General features: G+C 46.6%; 1 protein-coding gene across 8 annotated transcripts in view; it reads left to right on the plus strand.

Annotated features, from left to right (window-relative positions):
- SAMD11 (sterile alpha motif domain containing 11) overlaps nt 1-26,564 on the plus strand; it is a 219,521-nt gene that overhangs the window by 103,112 nt on the left and 89,845 nt on the right. For 6 of the 8 annotated variants that reach the window (XR_007353257.2, XM_075121114.1, XM_048824759.2 and 3 more), the window contains one exon: nt 13,914-13,964. Coding sequence is in view for 7 of the 8 variants with exons in the window: in XM_075121114.1 (XP_074977215.1) it covers nt 13,914-13,964 (51 nt within the window). In the remaining variant the exon portion in view is untranslated. Of the gene's footprint in view, nt 1-13,913; nt 13,994-26,564 lie in introns of all 8 variants that reach the window. The other 2 variants (XM_048824760.2, XM_048824761.2) reach the window with 1 other exon arrangement.

Consider the following 26,564-nt stretch of genomic DNA (forward strand, 5'->3'; position numbering starts at 1 on the left):
AAAGGCTAGCTGTGTAACAGACATGACAGCTGGTGCGCCATCTGCGTCCTGTTTTCATTCACCTGTTGCAGCCTCCCATAGTGGTGACGGATTGGGCGGAGGTGTCGTTGCCTCCAGGGGAGAGGAAGAAATATGCCAAGCTGTGGTCGCAAGGGAGTGAGGTCAGAATGAAGCCAGTCCTAGTGTGTTTCTCTCTCTGTTGTTTTGAATGCTTTTGTTTCCGATTTCACTTTTGTGAAACGTCTCCTTCCACCCCCAGTATCAATGTGAGGGAATGTGTGCCAGGAAGGCTTGCCATGTTTAACGAAAAGGGAATGGTGCTTAGTGAGCAGAACAGGGGTTTGTGAGCTCAGTCTCCTGAATTCTGGTCCAGCCTTTGCCACTGGCACGCGAGGGGACATTAGGCAATGGGTCTCCTTGTGGGTGCACTTTAAGAGCAGGATGTCTGGATGCTGGTGCTCTTGGACTGCATGGTGGAGGAGGATCGACTAGTGCAGCTGTCAGCTCTGTGCATTGCAGAAGGGATATGGCTGGGCAGATTAGGGGCATGGCAGAGGGTCCTGCCATCCCAACCCATGTGTGCCGGCTAGTGCTTGAGGTTGCTACTGCGGGGAGTGGATGCTGCAACTTCTTAAAGGGGTAGTCGGTGCTGCTGCTGAGCACTCTTTGAAGTCATCTGTGCTACATAGGGAGAGTATACATAGCCACTGTTGCTTGGCCACTGCATCTCTGCACCCCTCTGGCTGTATCAGCAAGAAAGTAGCCCCTACCCTTTTTCTGTAAAACGGGTACAATAATATTTACCAATCTTGCTGGAGTACTATTGCAAAGATTCCTGAATGTTTGGAAAGTGCTGGGAGGCCCTGGCAGAAAGGTACACTGTCAAATACAAATATCCCGTTATTAATTCTGCAAACAGTAGTTTGTAATGATGGTGAATTGCCATCTCCTTTGCACCATGGGCGCTTTTCTGCAGGCCCTTTACATAGTCGAGGAAGGAGGGGTCTTTTTGCAGATGGTGTAATAAAGTAGCCAGTGAGGTCACGCCTCTGCCTGCGAGCATGTTGTTAGGTCCTGATCCCTCACGTTACTGAACATCTGCGGAAGGAGGTGTTGGAAGGAGTCAGAGATGCTCAGCAGTTGCTTTTGGTGCATATAACAAAGTTAAGTAAACCAGACCTGGTAACTGACATGAGCTTGGGTCCCTGTACAGAGATCCAGGTGACCTGTGGTTATAGGTGAGTTGATGCATCTTTTAGCGAGACATCGTGAGCCCTGCTTCACACATTTTACATTAGCATTCTGTGAGCATGCCCTGCATCTGGGAAACAGAAAGTTTCAAATCCTCTCTCTCCCAGCCAGCTTCCCATGCTGGGATTGTTACTGTAATGCAGTGCTTCTCAACCAGGGGCCTGGGGCCCCCTAGGGGGCCGCGAGCAGGTTTCAGGGGGCCGCTAAGCAAGGCCGGCATTAGAGTTGCTGGGGCCCAAAGCAGAAAGCTGAAGCCCGGGGCCCCAAGGCCCACCACTCGGGGCTGAAGCCGAAGCCTGAGCAACTTACCTTCGCGGGGGCCCCTCTGGCATGGGACCCCAGGCAACTGCCCTGCTTGCTACCCCCAATGGTGGCCCTGGCTTTTATATGCAGAAAAACAGGTGGTGTGGCACAGGTGGGCCTTGGAGGCTTTTATAGCATGTTGTGGGGGGAGTGGGGGGGGCTCAGGAAAAGTTTGAGACCCCCTGCTGTAACGTTTGACGCGCTGACTGTAAACTCTCCAGCAGCGGCCATCCACGTGCCAGGGAGCGATGGCTTCAGGCCTTTGGTTGCAGAAAGCCTCACTCTTTGAGGGACTTCTCCACACACACACGTCGTACTGCCTTAACTATCTCAGTTTCGTTAAAGCAGTACAACGCATCTAGTGTGGACGCAGTTATATCAGTAGGCAGGTGCTTTATACTAGTGTCGCTAGCCTATTCCCGTACAGGAAAGGAAGTATGCTATACCAGTTTAAGGCACATTTATACAGGCATAACTGTATCCACCCAAGGGGTTCCACCAGCATAATTATGTTGGGTAATAGATCACACCCCCAACTGAATAGTTGCACAGGTACAAACACTGAGTAGGCCAGAGCTAAATTGGGACTTAGGCAAAATGAAGCCTTTTCCATGTTTGATGAATTATTGACGAAGCTGCCCCTTCTTAGCACCTGAGCTGAAACCTCTCCACACTGGTCCCTTCTCTCATGCTAGTCTGTCATGGAGGTGCACGAACACACTATCACCGTGTTTTTTCAAAGGAAGTTAAGGGAGGTTGGGCACCAGCTTCAGCTGAGATTCGGTGGGAGTGTGGCGCCCAACTCCCTTAGACGTCTTGGAGAATCCGAATTCATAATGTTAAGAGAGACTGGCTTAAACCAACAGAAGCCTGGGAGTTTAGAATTAGGGCTGAAACTGCCTTTGAGTCATACCGTTGTGAATAGCTACCACAGGCCCTTCAAACAGGAGTGGCAATACTTACATAGGTGCTGGATTATAGGAACCGTAAAGCAGCAGAAGGATTAACAGGAGGTTTCTCAGCGTCTGCACGACAGAGTCTGTGTCTGCATAACTATGCTGGCGTATAGACACACAGTGCGTGCCAATGGACGTGCAGCGTGCTGCTGGTTTAGAAACACCACTTCCCTGAACGCCATTAGCTAGGTGGACAAGAGCTCATTTCTGTTGGCTTACCTGTGCTGGCTAGGGGGTGTGGATTTTTCAGACTTTTGCCCGTCATAGCCATGCCAGGATGAGTTTTAAATGTAAACCAAGCCTCAGCTCCTATTTGGTTTAAACCAGGCAGCTGAGCACAGGGGCATGAGAGAATTTAACTAATACTTTTAGATGCTGGCTGTTCTCTTAAGATGGAAAGGAAAGAGATTTAATGAAAGCCTCTGAGCTTTGAGATGATGTGCTGTGTAACTGCTCGTGGAAATACATATGTGGGTAATTCTCCAACAGGCCGTAATGGCATGACTAATAATAAGAGGCAATAATACTTAAGCACCTGTTAAAAACGGTAAAAGTTTTTGACCTGACCAGCTACAAATGCTCCAAAGGAACCATTACTGGCTACCTGTAAATATGTAGTTTGGCCTGGGTGACATGCAGGATAGTCTCAAATCGCTGCGCCCGGTTAAAAATGCCAATGAAATTCTTGTTGAAAAAGGAATGAGAGCAGCAGATGCAGGAGCAGATTGCATAATGAGCCCACGTGGTGGGCCGGATCCCTTTCCAAATGTTGTTCTGAAATCGAAGCTGGTTTTGAGAGGAATAGGAGTGCAGAAGAAGGAGAAGGGCCTGTGACCGTGGGCATGGCTCTAATGAAGACCAATGCCTGTGCCTCTAGGAAGTCCCTTTTGAAATGGAGACCCTGATTCAAGAAGGAGTGGGACAGATGTTTTGCAGCTTTCTCTCTCTACTCAGCTGTAGTTTGCATAGCTCTGCTCTCGGTCCTGCTCCACATGGTGCGCTGGCGTTTAACTGCAGACTCATTCTTCTCCCTCCCCGGCCCAGAAAACCAGCTCATGGCACCGTTTTCACTCCGCTTCCATTTTCTAATAGCAAGATTGCTGATCTCCAGTAAGCCTTAATGGTTAGCTGCTGTCAGCCCTTTTGATGCCTCGCTCTCTAAGTGGAAAGCTATTTCTGACATCCCATAAGGCTGCTGCTCTTTGACTCCCTAATCGATTGAAGTTCAAACTGAAGGCCCCCTATTATAACTGTCGCATGCACCTGCCTGTGATACAGCCGTCAGGTGCGAGGCAAAACCTTCTCAGGACACGGTGCCTTGTCTGAGACTCCGCTCTCCTCTTCCTCCCCTGCCTTTGCCCCTGTGATGCCGCCTGATAGTGGCTATGTAGCAATGCAGCCTCCCTTCTGGCAGAGCCTAGTCAGCGGGCCTGCCACTGGTCCAGTGTCATGGCCTGACTCGACGACATCCAACCTCCATGCCTCATCTAGCGGATGGTGCCAGAGATCTTGCTTGGCTCCCCCGAGAAATGGACTGAACTGGCTTATCTTTAGAGCAGGTTCTGTTGCCAACTTGTAGCTGCTGAAGAGAGCTAGGAATGGGGCAGAGCATTGGGGCCAGTCGGTTGGATTGGATTCTGCAGCCCTTGTCCTGATCCTTGTGACAAATGGTACCAGTTGGAGAGGGGAGGGAGGGTCCCACCTCTTGCTGGTGGTGTAACGTGGGGCTCGCAGCAATTGTTTGCCCTGCTCCTCCTTTCTCTTTCTGCCTGAGATTTCCTCCCTGCATTTCCTCCTTTGTCACATCTGCCTGCTGCTTAATAATAATCACTCCAATCAATCAATAAATAAAAGATCCATCTGGGAAGCAAATGCTGGATTTGGTCCAGAGTGCCAGGAAGCTGCAGTTGATCTAATGAGGACTTATATTTAAGAGAGAGGGGAAATGGCTCCTTATTCCACAGTGATACTGTAGGATAAAAAATGATAAACGGTGAGAAATCTCTTCCTGAGCAAGACATGGGTACCGGGCTGGGACCAGGGGAAAAGTGAGATCAGATTAAATCAAATACAGGCCTCAAGGGCCTTTATGCATCCCACAGTGGGTTCTTGGATCTCTATCCTTGCTGCAGCACCCCTCGCCCTGCAGTGCCCCTGTTTTGTCATAGGGACGCTGATGGTTTTTATTTAGGTAGTATCTGTCATCTGGGAATCCTAAAGCATGTCAAAGAGGTAGCCATCATTGTCATCCCAGCCTTATGGACAGACCGAGCAAGGCCTGATGAACTGAAGTGCCACACAAAAAGTTCGCTGCAGGATAGGGAATGAAACCCAAGACTCCCGATTCCCAGGCCCACCCTCCTTTAATCAGTAGGCTGCTCTACTTCCCATGATGCACTTGACACTCACAGCCACATGCTCTGGCTTGTCAGTGGTGGGCGCTGAGATAATGGCACAGGGGGGCTGACTGTGACTTTCCAACCCTCTGAACACAGCAGCATCATGAGTGACAGCTGCGTGTATTTTTGCTCCCAAACTGCACATCTGCAGCATCTCCTCTGTGCACTCGAGTGTGGTGTTTTTGCAGATGTGGAGATGAGATGTAGGGTCTGACCCAAAGCCCATTGCAATTACTGGGAAGACTCCCTTTGACCACAGTGGGCTGTGGAACAAGCCCTATAGTATGTAAAACTGGGCTCTTGAATTCTCCCTACCTACATTCCCTCAGTTGAATTTTCTCTCTGATCTGGAGAATTTGGGGGAATCCCTCTTGGGTTTTACCTCGATCTGTGGCCTTGTCTAAACTAGAGAACTGAATGGATTAAAAAAATAACTATGGAAGCATTATTTCTCTTGTTTAAGGACTGAGAAAGGGGCAACTGGAGAGCTGCCCTTGAATGGCCCTGTTTCTCCAGCAGCAATGAGCTGGCTGAATGCTGCTCAACACTCCCCATTCTTTTCTGCCACACTGTTGGTCACTGCAGCCTGCTGTGGCGTGGCTGGAGTGAGGAAACGAAACCGTTGTAAAGTGACTTGTACACTGTAAAAGCTCAGCTGCAGAATCAGGCTGTAGTCCCCCTCTGAAGTGACAGGTCACTAGGGGCATGTCTGACTCATTCTGCTGGCCTCTTCTGGGTTACTGCTTTGGTGTTGAAAGCACGCAGGGACCGCTGGGGTAAAGAGAAATTAGGGGGGAAACAACTTGCAAATTAAAAAGTATCCCAGCTGCACGCCATTATTTTGCCAACTCTGTCGCTTTCATTTTGGGCTGCATTCTTATTCCAAAGCACGTTCTGTAGATGTCTTGAGTTGCTCCAGCCCTTCCTGTTACATTTTTGGGGTAATTTTTTCCTCTCTCTCTTTTTTTAAACCAAAATATGGCAGTCCAGTCCCTCCTCACTCATGTACCTGATCTGGCAGTTTGTTAATTTCACCCTCTTTCTGGCCTGGCTGGGTTACAAACAGCATGGGGAAGCAGTCCCCTCCTGTTGCCGTGGGACCCATCTGGCCATTTTTATTAAACACTTCAGAACTGATCACACCACGGCTGAGATCTGGGCGGATGAGGAGGTGGCTATGCTGCCACTTGCCTGCCTGCATTTTTTTCCCTGTTTTGTTATTAATTTGTCAGGAACTGGCTTAGTGTCTGTCTAAAGCCCAAAGACGGCTTGTGTAGCTGATAGCTTGCAAATTATTAGTAATTTGATTTCAATTGAATGAATAACCCGTTAAAGCGAAATGTACATTAGTCTCAGAAATCTAATTGGAGGTAACGCCATAGAAACGCAGCAAGAGTGCTTGGTTAAACTACCGTCTCCCCCCAAAAAAGATAATTAGGATTTAATTTCATTCTCACCTCTTCATTTGTCTAAATATGAGTGTTTAATTATCCATCTCGGCAAATAGCTGCCTCTGCCTCTGTGTGGATCTGCACTATCCCTTTAACATACGCTTCTCCCTTTCCCCCTGCTTGTCACACTGAGGCAAGGCTATTGTACCTGGGTGTTCAGCTGCGTTGAACTTCATTGAGAGTCACCTCATTCTGGCATTTGGGAGCGCTCTGCTTTCCTGGGCAGACTGGCAGCTGCAGCAGCCCATGAGAAGTTGTATATTAGATAATAGGAGACCTTTAGTGGGACCGACAAATAACACAGTAGTAGCGTTGGAGAGAGGCATGGACTGAACACAAGGCTAGGAGCCAGGAGCACGTGGGCTCGAGCCTCTGCTCTGACACCTGGCCTTGAGCAAGTCGCTGCACCTAAATTCTGTGACGAGAGGATTGATTAGATAGTGCTGCTTTTATGATACATGAAGGTTTCATAGCCCAGTGGTCTAAGCACAGTGAATCAGGGGACTGGTTGCTCCCAGATTGGTCGGCCGTTGATTTTCTGTGTGACTCTGGGTGAGTCACAGGTTTCCTATTGCTAGAATGGACACAGTGATGCCTCCGCATCTTTGTACAGTGCTTGAGAGCTTTTGATGAAAGTGCTTAAGTTTCTACGTCAAGTAACATTCTAATGAGCGAATCTACAATGTAGCTGTGAGCTGTAGGGCCCATGCAGAGAGACAGATGTGTGTTGAAATCAGTGCAGGCAAAACTCCCATTGGTATTGGAGGAGAAATCTCCAGTTCTTACTGTGATTCACAATGTGCCTGATTACAGTCCCAGTTATGATAGCTCCCACTGTGTGTGTGTGGGTGTGCACGCGTGCGCATGCACTGTGGGATCCCAGTAATGCGGTGGATGCTGTATGTGGTGGATGCTGTATGCACTGTGGGATCCCAGGTAGAATTTGGCCCATTGATGGGTTCTGAAGACCTTGTGAGTGAAATGTGTGTGATTCCATCAGAAGCCTGAGGGCTGGGTCACCTTAGTTGCAGCTCCTCTGTATTGTGAGTTTTCTGTTGGAAGGCATATCACAAGATTGTAACCAGGCAAACACGGCATTTAATCTACACATAGCTCTGGGCCAAGCCCTCCAGCAGGATGATTGTTGCTTTTGATTTCTTTTGTGGACAGTGACAGATTGGTTTGTAGAGAACGGAATAGGGAAAGCAAAATCTTCCTTTTTTTTTTTAACTTACAATTTGACTTCAAGCCTGTTCCAAGGAGCATATTGTTGGGTAGAGGAGACTGTAACACCCACCTGTTCCCACTATACAGCTGTCATGAGATCATTTGTATAGTACAGTTTGATTGGCTAAAATGAGGTAGAAAGTTGTTGGAAGTTTTCCTTTCTCATGGGAGTGGAAATTGGGCTGTGTGAGATCAAGTTTGGGACCATTTTAACCATATTGGTTAAAAAAGCAGTCTAGTTTAGAGGAGAAGTGAAGGCATCTATAAAATATACATATAACAAATGGAAGAAGGGGGAAGTTGATAGTAATGAATATAAATCAAATGCTAGGAATTGCAGAAGATTGATGAGGGAAGAAAAGGGGAGAAGAATAAGGAGAAGTCTATCCCAAGGTCTCTGCCAATATGACCTGGAGGAAAATTCCTTCCTGACCCCAAATATGGTGAACACTTAAACTCTGTGCAAGACCCACCAGCCAGACACCTAGGAAAGAATCTCTGTTGTAACTCTCACCCTCCAGTGTCCCATCTCTGGCCATTGGGGATATTTGCTAGTAGCTGTCCTGGATAGCCCACATGGCGCTGTAGGCAATCTCATCATGCCATCCCCTCCATAAATTTATCAAGCTCAGTCTGAGAACAAGTTAGGTTTTTTTGCCCCTACTGATCTCTGGGGAAGGGCTGTTTCAGAAGTTCACTCCTCTGATGGTTAGAAATCTTCAGCTAATTTCAGGCCTAAATTTGTTGGTGGCTGGTTCATAGCCATTTGTTCTAGTACCAACATTAGCTCTTACTTTAAATAATTCCTCTTCCATCCCTTTTATAGAGTTCTGTTGTATCTCCCCTCAGCCTTTGTTAGGTTAGGCAAAACAAGCCAGGCTCCTAAAGTCTCCTTTCATAAGGTAGTTTCTCCATTCCTCTGATCATTCTAGTAGCCCTTCTCTACACCTGTTCCAGTTTTGAATTCATCTTTCTTAAACATGGTAGATCAGAACTGCACACAATATTCCAGATCGGTTGTCATCAGTGCCTAGTTTAATGGTGGTAATGCTTCCCTTTCTCTACTGGAAATTCCTCAGCCGATGCATCCTAGGATTGTATTAGCCTTTTTCACAACCACATCACATTAGCAGCTCATAGTCATCCTGTGATCCACCAATATGCCCCAGGTCTTTCTCCTCCTTTTTCGCTTCCAAATGATGCATCCCCAGTTTCCAGCAAAAAATCTTGTTGTTGGTCCATAAGTGCATGACCTTGCAATCTGTACTTTTAAATTTCATCCCATTTCTATTACTCCAGTTTTCAAGCTCGTCCAAATGTTCTTGTGTGATATTCCGGTCCTCCTCGGTATTGGCAATACCTCCCAACTTTGTGTTATCTGCAAGTTTTATTAGCACACTCCCGCTTTTTTGTGCCAGTGTCGTTCATGAAAACGTTGAATAAGATTAGTACCAAGCCCCAGAGGAACTTTACTAGTAACCTCCCTGCTGCCTGACAGTTCACCTTTCATATGACCCATTGTAGGCTCCCCTATAACCAGTTCCTTCCCCACCTTTTGAGTCTCTTATTAAACCCCACCTTCTCCAATTTAACTAATAATTTCCCGTGTGGAACTGTATCAAACGCCTTGCTGAAATCCAGGTAAATTAGATCTACTGCATTTCCTTTGTCTAGAAAATTGATTATTCTCTCAAAGAAGGAGATCAGGTTGGTCTGGCACGATCTACCTTTTGTAGTAAAACCATGTTGTGTTTTATCCCAATTACCATTTACCTCTATGTCCTTAACTACTCTCACTTTCAAAAGTTGTTCTGAGACCTCTCATACATTTGAGATCAAACTAATGGATCTGTAGTTTCCCAGATCACCTTTTTTACCCTTTCTTAAATATAGGTACAGTATTTGCAATTCACCAGTCTTAAGGTACAATCCCTAAGTTTACAGAATCATTAAAATCCTTGCTATTGGGCTTGCAATTTTATGTGCCAGTGCCTTTAATATTCTTGGCTGGAGATTATCTGGGTCTCCTGATTTAGTTCCATTAAGGTGTTTGAGTTTGGCTTCCACCTTGGATGTGGTAATTTCTGCTTCCATCTCCTTATTCCCATTGTCAACTCTTCCACTTTCCCACTCTCCTCATTAGCTTTATCAAAAACTGATGCAAAGTATTTGTTTAGGTGTTGGACCATACTTAGATTATCTCTAATCTCCACCCCATCCTCAGTATTTAGTTGTCCCACTTCTTTTTCCCTTGTTTTCTTTTTATTTATATGACTAAAGAACCTTTTACTGTTGGTTTTAATTTCCTTTACAGGATCCAGTGCTGCCTGGCTTTTGGCAGTTCTCACTTTTTTCCTCTACACTTTTTGACAGTCAAGAGCTTCTTGTTCATCCAGTTTGGTCTGCAGCCCTTACCCATGAATTTCCCCCCCTCTTTGGGCTGCAGGCTTCAGATAGTGTTCCATCTTTGACTTAAAGAAATTCCAAACCTTTTCCACATTTAGATCCTTGAGTTTTTCAGTCCTGTCCACTTCCCTGATTTCCTGAATTTTTTAAAATTTACCCTGTTGAAATCAGGGACCCTAGTTGCAGACCTATTTTTGTTTATCCTTCCATTTAGTTCAAACTGAATTAAATCATGATTGCTCAAACCAAGGTTGTCCTGTTCTTCAGTGATGTCCTCACCACTTACCAATACTAAATCTAAAATGGCATCACCGCTTGTTGGTTTGATTGACTATTTGCTGGCTCCTCTGCCACTGCTCCTACCATAAAATCGTCACTGATAAAGTTTGCGGATGACACAAAAACCGGGGGAGTGATAAATAACAAAGAGGACAGGTCCCTGATGGAGCAATCTGGATCTCTTGCTAAAATGGGAGCAAGCAAACCATATGCGTTTTAATACATAAATGTCAAATAATATGCTAGTATGTAAATGTATAATCTAGGAACAAGGAATTTAGGCCATACTGACAGGATGGGGACTCTATCCTGGGAAGCACTGACTCTGAAAAAGATTTGTGGGTCATGGTGGATAATCAGCTAAATATGAGCTGCCAGTGCTACACAGTGTCCAAAAGGCCTAATGTGATCCTCGGATGCATAAACAGAGGAATCTTGAGGAGGAGTAGAGAGGTTATTTTACTTCTGTATTGGGCACTGATGCAACTGCTGCTGGAATCCTGTGTCCTGATCTGGTGCCCACAAGTCAAGGAGGATGTTGAAAAATGGGAGAGGGTTCGGAGAAGAGCCACGAGAATGATTAAAGAATTAGAAAACCTGTCTTGCAGTGATAGACTCAAGGAGAGCAGTCTGTTTAGCTTAACAAAGAGAAGCTTAAGGATTTACTTGATTACAATCTGTAAGAACCTACATGGGGAACAGCTATTTAATAATGGGCTCTCATTCTAGCAGAGAAAGGCATAACATGATCCAATGGGTGTGGAAGTTGAAGCTAGACAAATTCAGACTGGAAATAAGGTGTAACCGTTTAACAGTGAGAGTAATTAGCCATTGGAACAGTGTACCAAGGGTCATGGTGGATTCTCCATCACTATTTTTAAATTAAATTTGGATATTTTTCTAAAACGTAGGGATCGTTTTGGGGAAGTTCTCTGGCCCGTGCTATGCAGGAGGTTAGACTAGGTGATCACAATGATCCTGTCTGGCCTTGGAATCTGTGAATCTAGCTCCCTGAGCTGTGTGAAACTAACCAGTTGCGCTCTGCTGGGGACAGGACAAACCTTTCTTTGCTATTAGATTCACATGGGCTTTGAGCCCTGGATACAAACAAACCCCAAAACGCAAAGTAAAACTCAACTGCCACCTCCGTGTTATACCTGATTTTGAGCAAAACCCAGTTTTGCAGGAATTTCACCCAAAGCCCTAACTTTGGCTAATGTTGGCTGAAAAGTTTGTAAACTTCGCCTGAGTTTGAGGTTGATAATGGAATTTATAATCAGACAAAATCCTTTTCTTTCTTCCTCTCTCAAGCTGTCTCTTGCTTTCCAGCGCGCTCTCTGCTCTATAAACTATACAGCCACATTTGTGTTTGCCTTGATTAGCAACAAGAGGAGAGAGTATAACCAACTAGATGGAGGAGGATCGGGGGTGGGAGTGGGGGAGTCCACTTCCAACGGACGCACGGGATTTGCAAGATGAAAGGCAGGCAGCAGGCCTGTGACAGATGTGAAGGGTGTAAGGAGCAAGAGTCAGTATGCATGAAGAGTTCTGAGCTGGGAGATCTGATGCTGCATCGCTAAATAATAATAGAAATCTCTACCCAAGCTTGAAAATCCACGGCTTGAGTTTGCTGTCCTATCATTGCAGATCAGGGGTAACTGCTTTGAAATCAGTGGCGTTACTTTAAGCTTAGATGGTTCTGTGGTGTTTGCCAGCATGAATGCAAGTTGCCCAGGCTTTTGCCAACCCGGATCAGAGCTTTGTTAGAAGTTGCTCATTTTTATAACCTGTCTTGTTTAGTAAATTGAAATCTAAATGTGGAAAGAGAGATCCCGAGACTCTCAACCCGGAAAAACCACCTTATGCGAAACCTCCATGCGCGAGGGTGGCAGACTGGGTGAATGGGGTCCCCTCCCCACCCTTATAATTTCACTAAAGCCATAATAATTGCATCAGACCCATAGAGGTCTTCTGCTTCTGTCCCTGCTAAACAGCTGCCCATTCCTTGCCCCTGGTGTTTTATGAAGTCAAAGCGACAGCTTTTATTGCTGTAATCTTAGCATCTCTGATGCTTCTGTAATCTTTTTGTCTGCAACTGTGAGGCCAGGAAAATGGAAATCTGGAGCAGGTTTCCTAAGCTGTTGAATGGGAGGCAGAGACAAGAAATAGGACTTGCAATTAATGGAGTTAATAAATACACTTCTGAGCATGATTTGATGGATGGAACAACATGGACCAACCTAGAGACCAAGCAGTCCCCTCACCCGCAACTGACAAGAAACCAGACTCCCTTTCCTGAGCCAGGCGTACAGGAAGCACACACAAGTTATATTCTCTCATTAGGAACAAAGCCCCCAGTAGTGCTATACCTTGGATATGTGATTACTTCAAATAGAGTTCAGTATTGCTTTCACCTGTTTCTTAGAACTAGAATTAAAGCAGATGTCCCTACTCTCCTGCAAAGCACTTAAATCCATCCCAGTCCAGTTTAAGTGCAAACTTGAATCCATCCTTATTCAACAGAGCACTTAACCCTGGGCTTAAGTCCCACTGACTTCACGGCTCACGCTTACGCACTTTCTGGCCTGATTCAAAGCCCGTTCAAGTCAGCACACTTCCGTCGAGTCCAGTAGGCTTTGGATTAGGCCATTGGTGTAACTGGATGGACTTCAAGTATGTTGCTTAAGTGCTTTGCTGAATCAAGGCCAGATGCAATGGGAGAGATGATGTCCGTCATTTGACAAACGTGCATGAGGCTCTCACCATGCGCGTTCTTTGCTGACGGATTTACTTAGCACGCTCAGCAACCTGTATCTGCAGAGGCTGGTTTTTCACAGGCAGATGTGGTGGTGAGGTTTTGCCTGCAGACGGATGCCCCCTGGAAAACTTGGGCCCCTGGTTGTTGGGAATTGTTTTCCATCCTATTGGCCTGATGAAACAGTGGAAGCTGCCAGGCAAAATTGATACTTACAGGGTGCCCCTGAGGCTGAGGGGAAGAGATCCTAACATAGCCGATTCAGATCAGGGTGGATGCTGCCCACCCTAAGGATGGCAGCGGAAGAAAATCGCAGCTGCTCGTCATGGTCTAAATTTAGGATGTCATTCATCTGGAATCCACTGCTCCAGCTCATCACCAGGCAGAGTGATGGAATATAGAAAATTAATTTCTGAGATGGGAAATAGCTAATAATTTATTTACAGCTAGGGCAGGGAAGCATGGAGGGGGCTTGATACAGGATTTTCTTCATGCAATGTCAGTGCTGAGCCTGTTCAGCTTCCCGTGAGCTCGCCCTATTAGCTGAGACAACATCTTGCCACCCCACTTGGCCTATCAGTGTGGCTGTGTGCAGGAGAGAGGAGTTTTCTCGTCACTGCACAGGTCACCCACAGGGCTCTAATTGACCGCACCGCAAAGCCTGTGGTGGGCTCCCGCCGGGGCCGGTATGTGCGCGCAGCATGGCTCGTCACAGCAGCATGCATTTTGGGATAGTGGCGATGGGGGAGGGGGGGGGAAGGTCACGGGAGCATGCTAGACGTGCACGGCTGGTGGTGTGACCGAGTGTGTCTCTGAGCTGTGGGAGGTGTCGTGTTCCGTAAGCGTCACTTACCTCTTTCTTTCTTTGTTTTGTTTTGTTTAACAGGATACACACCCACTGGGATTTAAACATCTCCTTCCGAGAGACCTCTTGCAGGTACCATTGTGGGGCACCCTCTTTGTATGGTAGGCTAAGCATTTATGATACACATTACTGGACTATGGATGCAGTTAGAAATGTTCTTTCGTTCTTTCGTTCTTCTCCAACAGAAGAAAGAAAGAGAGTCAATCCTATAAAAGGATGCACTTACTGGTGTCTAAAGATGTTTTTCTCAGCTCTGCTTTTCAAAGCATGGAAAATCACTGTGCCAACTGATGCTAATCAGTGGGCGTTGGGTGTGTAGATGTCCGTGCAATATTATTAAGACCCTGATCCTGCAAGCAGTTCTGCATGTGGGTAGTTCCATTGGAACCTTTGGGCTTTTCACCTGCATAATGTGAAGCATGCATTTAAGGGACTGTGGGTTCAAGGTTTAAAGCTGCAAGAATGACTTGGTGGCTCTTACAATTACCTTTAATGCATGGATGGTGGTGTTGTGGGGAATTTAGACATTTAAAATCACCTTAAAACAGTGGTTCTCAAAGCCGGTCCACAGCTTGTTCAGGGAAAGCCCTTGGCGGGCTGGACCAGTTTGTTTACCTGCTGCATCCGCAGGTTCAGCCGATCGCGGCTCCCACTGGCCGCGGTTCGCCGCTCCAGGCCAAAGGGGGCTGCGGGAAGGGCGGCCAGCACGTCTCTTGGCCCACACCGCTTCCCGCAGCCCCATTCGCCTGGAGCGGCGAACCGAGGCCAGTGGGAGCCACGATCGGCTGAATCTGCGGACGCAGCAGGTAAACAAACTGGTCCAGCCTGCCAGGGGCTTTCCCTGAACAAGCAGCGGACCGGCTTTGAGAGCCACGGCCTTAAAAGACAAACATTTAAAAAAAAAAGAAGAAAATAAGAAAAGCCTTAACTAAGAGAGAACGTAGGAATTGCCATCCCAGTTTGGATCATTTATCTTTTAAGTCTGGTATCCTGCAGTGATCAACACCTGAAAAACGTCAAAATCTACACACTGTCAATATCTTGTTATTACATGCTTTGCACAAATGGGAAAATTCCTTCCTGTCCCTTACAGTGATCAGTTGATGCCCTGAAGCATGAGATGTGACTATCCTTTATGTCTGTATGTAGACTATAACTGCCAGCGTTATTGCTGGTCATGAAATTAACCAGCCCTTGTAAAAGTCTACCTACAGTATTTGCCTCTATAGAGACAAGAGGAATGCATGTTCTAACTTCTGTTTTATATGAAACTCACTATTTGCCAATGAAATACTTGAACCAGGCATATGCTGTTTGTTTTCTGGAGGAGAGACAAATCATTACACATGGCTAATAAAGAACAGGTGGTTCCCGTGAAACTTCTTGGCATGGGAAACCTGAAGGGAAGTGTCTCTTCTGCAGAAGGATGTTGCTGGGCCCAAACAGAGTAGGCCGGATTCTGATCCTGGTTGCCCTGGATAATTGATTGAAGTTGATGGAGTTACTCTGGATTTACACTGTTGAGGCTGAGATCAAAATCTGGCCGAGAGGATCTCAAATTTTATAGCATGGAAATTAATTAGCTTTCAATTAACAACCCAGCAACAGTTTCTGGTGCTCTGTGCAGAATTCCTGTTCAGTTCTAGAACTAGGTGAACAATGGGAAAATATTATTATTATTTTAGTTGCAATAATGTCCACTGTGTGCTAGGCGCTTTCCAAACAAACACTTCAGAAGGGTGGCCCGTGATCTACGGAGCTCAGAATCTAAGGACAAGCAAGGGCATTTTATTGAAAATTTATCTGAGTTTTTGACTAGGTCTGTATGACTATGTCTCGCTGCATCCTGGTGTAGTACTTACCCAAGAGAACATACCTTAGCAGCTTTAAAAAACATGTACATTTCAATATTGCAACTGATCTGGGTTGTTCTCTCTTTAAAAGCTTCAGAAGGTTTCATGAAAAGTAAATACCAGTGGCAGCAGGAGAGTACATTAGAAATGACTCCCAACTCTATCGCCTGCCCTTCAAACACAACTCAGACCGCTTCGGCTTCCTGGCTGTGAGCCCCCCGTAAAATCTTGTGTGGAGTGGCAGGGAGGCGAGAGGATCTTAGGAGAAAAGATTGTATTTTTGACACCCCCCGCCCCCTCAAAAAATCTTGAACTTTAAAGCGGACAGATTGAGCTGTTTTATTGGAGGTATTTGTATGAAGTTTCTCATCTAAATTATAAACCATGGGGTGAGATCTCTGTTTGTTTGTTTGGTTTTATTGTTTGTTTGTTTATTTTGGTCCCTGATTTGATTCAGCAAAGCATTTAGGTACATGCATAAGTCCATCCCTATTTAACCAAGCATTTAAGCATGTGCTTAAGTTCTTGGCTGAATTGAGGCCTGGGATCCTCATTTGGAACCTTGAAGGCACTGTGGAGTGAGGTGTGAAATTTGTGCTAATTCACACCCCATTAGGAGCCATTGAAAGCAGTTGGTTTAACTGGGGTTTAAATCAGTGCGGCATTCAGCCCAAGTCTGGGAAAATGTCATTTCTTAACATTTTAAATGTTAAGAATACAAAACCACAGCCCAAATTAGGAGATTCTAAGATGCAGTCTTGCAAGCTCACTTCAATGAGAACACCCCTTGACACCATTAGGAGTCCCTGTCCAGACAGCTTTCAGGATAAGGTCCCTGTGTTGTTGCTTTAAGCTTATGGGACTTGAAAATTCAAATGGATGGATTCCTTCCCGGCAGACCCTTTCATGATAAATTTCAGCCTGGAGTGAAAATTTGTGGCCCAGTTATAAGCTCCTAAAAAGACCGGAGCTTTATAATGGAACTGCTTACACAAGCCTTAACTAATAGCCATGTGAACAATCATTCTGGAGTTTAATACAGCTGTGACTAACGGTGCACCCACCTTTTGAAAATTAAAATTCCCACCTTTTAAAAATATTATTTTTGAAGCTGCAATGCCAAGGCTAAAATAATTGTTGAATTTTTATGTCTGTGAGCAGATTTCTCTGTCTTCCCCCCATTTAACTGTTTGTTTCCAGTAGCTCTTTCCTGGCAACTTAGTTCCAACATTTGGATATTCCTTTTCCACAGTACTCAGAGAACTCAATCCATTGTGTGCCCACTATCATTGGGACTTGGCAGTTATATGGTAAAATACAAGTTTTGCCACTGCAAATCAAACGTCTGATCCAGTTACCTCAAGAAGTGGCCAGTCCTAATGTTCCAGCAAAAAGCTGCAGATTCCCTGTAATGCAGCAAATTAATTGTGCCACCAGCCGATGCCCTGAAACATGAGATTTGTCAATTCTTAACACTGGTTTGCTAATAAGAAACATTTAAAGGGACAATGCTTAGTGAAAAGGGGCAGAATCTGGCTTAACATCCTGTTGGGAATTCCTTGGATTCCAGTTGGGTGTTCATCGTAATTGCTTAATTGTTTATGTAGGCCCTACACAAAGCAATGTTGTATCCTTCTGATGACACAACAGCCTCAGCTAAGTGACCTGAGCTGGTGACCTGGCCCCACATAACTATTAAATATAATGGTTAATAACTTAGCTAAATCACATTCTGATTTCTTGAAATGTAGACTCTGAATGAGATTTCAATGAGTTTTAACTATGTGGATGGTCTGTTGTTCCATTATTAAGGTAGTCTGAGACAAAGCAGGCCTGACACTGACGGCTAGTAAGTTTCTTCAAGGAGCCAATTTAAAATGAATTTTAATTCAAATTAATTAGCAGATTTATTTGTAAATTCCATTCTGTACTCAAGCTGTAAGTGCTGTAATTTAGGGGAATAATAAAGAGGTGGAATCCCTGGTTTAAGTACAAACCCAACTCAACCTCAACTGTAGAGCCATGATCGATGCCTCCATAATAGACTAGACCTGGCCAGGTGAGCACTCAGGTGTCCATTGTGAAATCAGAGGTAACTCAGCCAATCACCCCTCTTCCTCTACAGCCAATTTGCATGCTACTGTTCTGTTGGCTCTAGAGAGTCAATGGTCTGACTCCTTAAAGGCTCCTTGGCAGCCTAGTAGCTTGGGCATTGGTACTTGGAAAAGTTCCCCATGGCACTGCCATTTTGGCTTTGGTCTGGGCTGAAGCACAGAGAAGCTGAGGCAGGAGTGAACAGGGCTCTTCCCCTCCCTTCCCACCCATGCCGCAGCCCTCCTCAGTCCCCTGTCACTGCTTCCCCCCGCCCCCACCCCACATCCCCACTTCCTCCCCCACCAGCCCCTCAAATCCCTGCTCACCCTCATGCCTGTCTCCTTTCCCCTCTGCAACCTGCTGCTTTCTACCTTTGGAGGAAGCTGCAGGGGAGACGTCGGCTTCTGCAGGCTTCTGTTGCTCTCTCAGACTCCAGCTGAAGTCACTGTCCCCCATCATCTTGACCTGCTCCCCTCATTCTGCTGACTCCTGCTGACTGTGGGTGCTCAGCACCTCTGCAAATCAAGCCCCCAATTTTCAGCTTGGGCCTCCAGTTCAGGTGTAGATGACAGCGGGTGCAAATTTGAGCCTGCCGACTAGGTCACTTAGATATTTTATCCCCCTGATCTGCCAGGGCAGAAAAGAAACATGCGTCTGTTTAAGCAACCTAAATTGCCTTACAACTCTGAAATATATGGCGCCACTGGACTACATGATGGGGTGGCATAAAGGTTTTACTGACCCTTGTTCGAGGTGACACACACAACTCACCACTCATGAGTTATGCAGGTCATCCCAGATTCCTGCTGCGATACCTTTAAGCTGCACCCCACTGTTATGTGGTTCTCTCCCCCCCTCTTTTCAATCAAAAGGGTTGCCTTCTGACTTGCCCCGCTTCTCTGTCAAAAGGTTGCCTTTGATCTTCCTTTCCAAGTCGTCAGAGGTTGCCTGGATTTGTTGGAGTCTGGTCACCTTACAGTCGCTGTCTGCATTGTCCTTGATGAAAGGAGGTTTAATTGGGTACATACAGGTCTGCACACAGGCACCAAAAGATCAACATTGGGAACTGTCCTGAAAAGGGAGATTAAGATCTCTCCGAGGGCCTGCCAGGTGCTCCTTTTTCTTTTATGTTTTGAAGTTAATGTGATGGCTGGGGCTGGCGTTTTAGCAAAGTTCCCAAGTGCCTCTGTTGAAAACATTCCCATACAGTAACGTTCCCTTGCACAGATGTGGTGGTCTCTCGAACGCTTTTCTAAAACGCCTTTAAATGGTTTAGTAAACAAGGCATTTTCCTTTTTATTTTGAGAAAAACCTGTCAGGTTTCTCAATAATGAGCAGGTTCTTGGGGCCCATCCTGGCTCGGAGCTGAACAATTCAAACAAGGAGCTGAGTGCTCTCACCGCCCCCTGATTTCAGCGGGAGCCAGGTGTTCAGAACCCTTGTCTGGATTAGGCTCCTCATGCTGAAGCGCATCATAAAGAGTGGGCTGTGTGAGCAGACGTGCCGGGCGGAGGATGTTTCCCACCTGTTTGGTGCTGTTCTGTTTCTCTGTGTTGTGGATGGAGGTGGGTGAGACGGTAGAGAGAGGCCAGGAATGAGAACACCCTCCTTTAATGCTGTTGAGTGTTACAGCCATCAGATAAAACCTGACACTCATCCCAGAACCTCTAAACACTTTACACGCAACGAAGCCTGCCTGCTTTGCGAGGAAGGTGTTGGTATAGGTGTTGCTCTTATTAAGTATGGGGAAACTGAGATAAAACGGAGGTTAAGTGACTTGTCTGAGGGAACCCAGGAGTCCTGCTGCTCATTCTGGGCTCAAGCCCACACCCTGAGCAAACCGCAGAAAGTGTATTGAAGGCACCTTGAAGATCAGCTATGGGAAAGAGGTAAAAGAATGAAGAGGCCAGAGACAGCAATGAATCACTTTGCTTTAGCTGAATGGGGCACACATCTCAGGAGTTCATATGTATGGAAGATCCACTCAGACCAACAGAGTTATGGGACCTACCAAGCAAACTGGCTGTCCCAGAGGAGAATTTCTTCTGGATGCATCAGATATGAAAGGGGCACAAAGTGTTATAAGGAAAGCAAAGACCCCAGATACCCGGAGCAAATAACTATTTAAAACCACTGTTTAAATGTGGTAGGGTCTGATCAGCCATTCTGGACTGGGCCAAGCCAGTTTATACTGTGCTTTAGACCACACATGGACCTAGCTCAGAACCTTGGTTTGTTTGTATTTTGGTTTAAATCCGGCTGTACCGTAGTTTTGGCCTCATCCACATTAATCTGCCAAATGCTGTTATATCCTGTTCAGCAAGGACTGAGTTTAAGTGGTGTATAACCTGGATTGTTGTATGCATTTGTTTGCTCTGTGTAGATGGGGCCACCCACATTTAAAAAAGAAAGAGAAAAAATTGTGCTGACGAAAGAATAAAGGCTCTTTGAAGAAGTTGTTAAATCGGTGCACAGTGAAGAAAGGTGAAGAGTGGGTGAGAGGAGAAATAGAACTAGCTGATTTTGCTTATTCCCCTGGAAGGTGCACAGTGAAAAAGAAAGAAGGAAAGGGGAAAGAAGGAGGAAAGGAGAGGGAAAATAAAAAGCAGAAAGCAGACAGTGACATGCATAGCAAGGATGATGCTGAGTCAGCAGGAAGTATCATGTATGATGCAAGTAATGTTATCAGGCATCAAAGTATAACACTACGTTGCTCTTTAAAGTATTAATATAATTAATTTGGTATTTGCTGGTGAACTGCTATGCTTTAATATAGGAAACCCAGGGTACGGATTCAGGGGGCTTTGAGCTGATGGAGGATGGGTACGACCCTTTAAAGTCTTCCAGTCATCAGCATCTGCTGCTGACTGATCCAGTGGTCATTGGATTTAGACCATTCAGTTGCAGCAGAAAAGGCCAAGCGCTGGCAAATTAGGCAAAGTGGCAAGGGTGCCTAGGAATAGGTTGATCTGTGCAGAAGGAGGTGAGCCAGGATCTGCTAATGTCTAACCCCAGCTCAGAAATGGACTCCCTCTGTGGTCTTAAGCAAGTCACCTAACTTCTGCCTCAATTTCCCCATCAGTGAAATGGTTCAGTAGTTTAATTAACTACATGAGGGTGGACTTGAAGATGAGGCTTACTTAAGTAAAAAGAGTCAAATCTTGCCCTTATGGTTGGGATCAGGGTGTTTTGGAGTGATGCTGGCTATGTGTAAGTCCCCAGAGCCAAGCTGCCACCCTCAAGCAGCATGGCTCAGGGTGACTGGGGTGGGGGGTGCTCCCACAGCTCTTCCTTTAAAATGGAGTGCTGCACATACCCTGCATGCTGAATCATATCCTGGGAGGACTGGGTACCTGACCACCCTCCAGCAGTGGCAGATAAGATGGTAGGACAGTGACTGTGGAGTGCTAGATTGCAATCCTGCCCTGCGACTGCATTGTAGACTCAGAATTTAAAGCCAAAAGGGTCGATCAGATCATCTAGTTTGACTTCTAGCATATCACTGGCCATTAAATGTCACCCAGTTACTCCTGTGCTGGAGCCCAGTGACTTGCATTTGGATAAAGCATCCCTTCCAGAAAAGGCTTCCAGCCTTGGACTAGGAGATGGCAAGAGATGGAGGATCCAGCACTTTGTGCTTTGTTCCTGTGGCTAATCACCCTCACTGTTAAAAATGTGTGCCCAGTTTGTTCATCGTGAAGGGGCTGCCGTGAGATGGGGAAACCCCCGAGGAGCACACAGAAGGATTTGTCCTTTACAGCTGAATTCTGCTCTTGGTTACACTGACATGACTCTGGAATGGGTCCCTTGACTCCATGGGCTCTGGAAGGACTGCAAAAGGGTGGGCGGGGGGAGTGGAGAGCAACCAAAACAGGCCAAACTTGAGTGGTGTTGCACTGGAATGCAGTGTTTGCTCAGATATGGCCTAGCTGCCCCTCCATCCTGCCAGCAGGGAAAGATCTCCACCGTTACGCCACCCAGCTCTGGTCAGGGGCCAAGGGGGTGGGGTCCTGGCTGCTCCCCACTTGGTGCTCCCAGCCAAGTTTGGGTTCTCAAAAGTGAGGGGCAATAGCTCTGTGACTTCCCTGTCTCCAGCCCCTGTGAGTGACTCCTGATATACACCAGCGTCACGGAGCCCGTGATAGTTATATGCGGTTGTGAAGGTGGGAGGTGACACACACATGCAGGGTATCAGTGGAACAGGAGAGCAATGCAAATTCAAGAAATGGAGGATACAAGAAAAAATGTGGCTTGAGCGGTTGGCATTCCCTTTGCAATGTGATTGGGGCTCACTTCTGTCTGTGGGAATGCTGTAATACTCCTCTTGGAGGAAGTATAAAGGGCCCTCACCTCTGTAACTACTGCAGGTTGCTAAAGCGCCGTACCAGGACTTTCTTCCTGATGGCAAAGCCAAAATAAACAAGGAAACTCCTGGCTCACAAAACCCCTTGTTGGCGGTCGGCATATGGTTTGCGTTGGAGGGAAGAGACTTTTCAGATGGGCAAACACAGTTTGTTCGGCAACATACCTGTATGGTTTCAGACAATAGTTTCCAAGTGAGTAATAAATGGACCTTTTCTTTTGTTTCACTGGAGAAAAAAAAGGAAGAAAGGAACCCAAATCCGAGTATGTTATAGGCTTTAACAAGAACGTTCTGTGTTGGAGAGAAGAGCGGTTTGTAGGGTTTGGCCAAGGGGCAGAACTGCAGGCGCTTACAGTTATTGCAGATAAATCTGAGCAGCTTGTGCTGTGTTTGTGTTTATCCACCCACGAAGCATGTGTGTGAATATCAAGAATATAGACATTATTGGGATGCACTGGGAGGAGCTTCTAGGCACTTGTCATGAGCCCAGCTTTTGCTTTAGCTGCTTCATGAGGCACTTCAGATGAAAATGGGACTGGCTTTTGGCACTCTGCTGGAGTGCCTATGGCCCGTGGGTCACTTCATTTCATTGGTGGGTCAGAAACCCAGAAAAGACCCATACTGGGAAGGAATGAACAGTCACTCTAGCTTGTTTGGAATATTTTCTTTAAGGCTGTGTAGGGAGGGAGACCTCTTTTCTGTTTAGCCTCCTAATGGTGTGAGCTGTTCTCCTAAGGCTGGAGGTCTGAGTCAGGGAAAAATAGTCTGGGAAGAGTGCTAGAAAATATACCGTAAGGAACAATTCTGCACTGATTCCTTGCCGGGATGAGCTAGAATGAGCTGCTAGCCTTTTCCACTTCTTACTTCGCTGGTTCATGGACATTGCATATGTGCTCCTTAGTGGCCAAAGCTGATTCCAGGGGTTGTGAGCAGGAATGCTTCTAAAATCGCTGTCAAGAGGATGTCTTGCATGTTGCTCCTTGGGGACCATATCCGTGGGTGAACTTTGATCTGCAGCTGCAACGTGCAAGAGCCTTAAACCGTGTCAATTTAGGAACTTCTGCGCCTCAATGTGCTGTCTGCTATTCAAGCTGTTCCCATGCCTTATTCAGGATTTGGAATTACCAAGGTGTCTTGCACAGTTACTTGGGTAGGTCTTGTGTTATCTCTGGCCTTGCTTCCATGGGTTTTTGGGTGAACAAACACCCCTATGATTAGGGAGGCATGAATGAAGTGGGAGGGTCCATGGTTGACTTCCTCTGATGTTATCAATGCTCTTCTCTCTTCTGTGCTAATATACCAAGATGTTTTCATTAATAATCAGAAGTGGAATGGTTTGGCCTTGGAAGTGTGTCTGTCTAAATTCCAGTAGAAATTCAGGAGATGGACGAAGCTGGGACGGGGCTGTTTATGTTTGGCATAAACTAGCTTTACTTTGAAATGCAAATATATTCCTGGTGTTTAGCGAAGGAGGTAAGAAAGGTTGTTAGGAAACCAGAATGTGTGTTCGTGAATAGTGCACTTACATTCCCCCTCCCCCCCAGCATGTACGTCGCCCCCTTACTGTAATTCCCAGTATATCATAAAAGGGGAGCTAATGGCCTTCTACAGCGGAGTTGGGAGGAATCTTGGGGACACTGTAGATGCAAAGGCATCTTGAGCGCTTCTGGGTTCTTACTGGGATTTGCATTGTCTTGGCGGAAATTTTGGAAGCACATTTTTGGGAGACTTCAGCTGCACACAGACAGGGAACAGAGAATTGGCTCCTTCTGGTTGTGGGTCGAACCTGGGACCAAAGCTTCAGGGAGTGCCTTTGGATCAGGAGATTCAGTCTGACTTCCCTTGCTGAAATTTGGAAGGATTCAAATTTGAGCTTCTGGCTTTGTCTTATCTTTAATAATTGGTATTTGAAGGATTCATGCTGGGCCTCCTGTCCAGTTCCTGATTTTTGTTTTCTAACCCTATCCCTTATCAATGCCCATTTCAGATTGCTTGGATGGGTATTATTCCAGGGTTTCTGCAACTCAAAGTAGCGATGTAGTGGACTGAGCATTTGGAATATTTTAAATAGATGCCCATACACCAGTTGCGTGGTGGTGAAGTATTTTATTGATTAGCCGAGTGAGGCGAGGTCCTGCCCGCTACACAATGGCATTTCTCTGACTGTCTGTCTGGAATGCGATAACTTTGGAATGCTGCATCCGATCAATGCCAAAATGTCAAGGAATGTTCTGCACCTCAGTGGGCACAAGCCTATTGATTTTGGTGCACGTGAGAATACTGGAAAAGCCTGATTTAGAGTTAATATCGGGGCCTCCAGGCTGGCTGGTGCTGCAGGCTGGAGAATCTTCATGCTGCCCCCTACTGCTGCCTCTGTATATCAGAGGCAGCAGCTTGATGCTGTCTGGGGAGATTGTAAGTATCGCGGACTTTTAACAGAAATAACAGAGACCCTTGCAGGGAGAGTTCGTGGGGGGGGAGAATGGGGTCTTGTGGTTGGAGGGGACCTGGACCGGGGGGAAGTGCGTGGGTGGGGGTCAAAGCAAAGGACCCACAAGGGATGGGGGTGGTGAGGAGTGGTACTGGTGAGGAAAAGCAGGGTCCCAGAGTGAAGATAGGGATGGGAAAGCAGGAGGGCTGTGGAGGGGAGCCCAGAACCCGGTGGGGGGAACAGAGTCCCTGGTATGTGGGAGAGCGGGAAATGGGACACCATGCCATGGGAACTAGGGGAAAATGGGGGTGCATACAGAGACCTTGCATGGGGGTAGGGGAGAAAAGAGGGAATGGGGTGCACACAGAGCTCTTGTGGTGGGTGGGAGAACAGGGGACAGTGGTAGGGGGTGAGGGATATATATAGGTCACAGAGCCCCTGGCATGAGGGAGCGGGTGGCAGGAGTTGTAGGGAGTCCCTAAAATAGAGGATTGGGGGGGTGGCACCTAGGCGGAAGGGGGGGGGTGCAGAGAACCCCTGGTGTGCGCAATGTGCTCGGCCTACATAAAGTATGAAGCCTGCGACCCTCAAGTTGTGCTCCTACAGGGAGCTCGCAGACCTAAGATGGCTGCCACCATCCATAATTTCTAAGGCAGACTGTTGAGGCTGGCTGTTCGTTCTCCAGAAAGCCACCCGGGATCCTGCTGGGTAGGAGGGAGAATGCGTGATGGCTGTTAGTGTTGATGCTATTTGTGTTGCCGTATCACCAGAGGCCCCAACGAGGGGCTGCACTGCTCACCAGGGCTGGCTTCAGCTCCTCTATTATTTTGTGTTAGTGGCCGTGTTGAGCGGCAGGCTGTGGTCAGGGAATGATCGATAACACAGGGCATGATGGATGTTCGGAGGGAAGATGTATGGGAGGTTGTAGCTGTTGTGGCAGGTGAGCCGGCGAAGATGGACCATCAGGGAGAGTCCTTCCGAAGTCTAGCGGATCCTTGTTGGATTGCAGCCTCTCGTTTGTGTGTGTGGATAGTAATTGTTTTTTGGAGCTTGGCAACCCCAAGGACACCTCTGCCCCAGGACAGTAGATTATAGTTCCATACAGGAGCAGATTAGCAGAGGGTCTTTGGGATCCAGGCCTCGTAGGAAAGTCACCTGGGGCAGCACAACAGAGGGCAGTGCAGAATACTGCTGCCTGCCGGGGCCAACAATAATACAAGTGCCATAAATGGATGGTACAAGGGTCTGTGGCTCAACGAGGAACCTGCAAGGACCATGCCTTGCTAAGGATGCTCTTGTGTAATCTGTATATGGTCCTAGCATCTTGTTTTTGTGGTCCTCACACTTTTACAAATATGAGCAAGCTGTCTCACTTGGAAGGGAAGAGCCCTGGAGTGGGAATGTGTCCAGCTGGGGATGGAGGTGGGCAGTGACAAACCAGATCGGAGAGTCTGCTAGTTTTGTTTTGAATTTTTTTGGGGGTGGATTTAGATTCCCATTTTATTCCTAATATGCCCCACACTCGCTTTCTCCCTTCCTTGAGGTTACACCTGCACTCTATCCTTGTCTACACTCGGCTTTTTGGCCCTAAGTTTCTCACTATAGCAACGGTGTAAATGTAACTCTTCAAGCTGCTGGTGTTTTAAGCTCTGTGCTGCATTAGACTGTTCTGATGGGTCTGAAAACCCTGGAGCCCTATCTACACTGACAGCAATATAGGAAATCTTGGGGGGAAATGCCTAGTGTAGACATCCCGTAAGGTGAACAGTTCTTGAGCATCCTAACAAGATAGGCACACGTCCAGACTGCCCTTCAGAATAAGGTTCCCCTGACAACAGTCTGGTCCCATGCTTCAGATCTGAATTTCCTCTGTTCCCATCCGTAGTCCATGACATGGTATTTTTATTTATGGACTTTTGAAGTCCTGGAAG

This window comes from Caretta caretta, chromosome 18 (assembly GCF_965140235.1).
Source record: "Caretta caretta isolate rCarCar2 chromosome 18, rCarCar1.hap1, whole genome shotgun sequence".
Classification (NCBI taxonomy): domain Eukaryota; kingdom Metazoa; phylum Chordata; order Testudines; family Cheloniidae; genus Caretta; species Caretta caretta.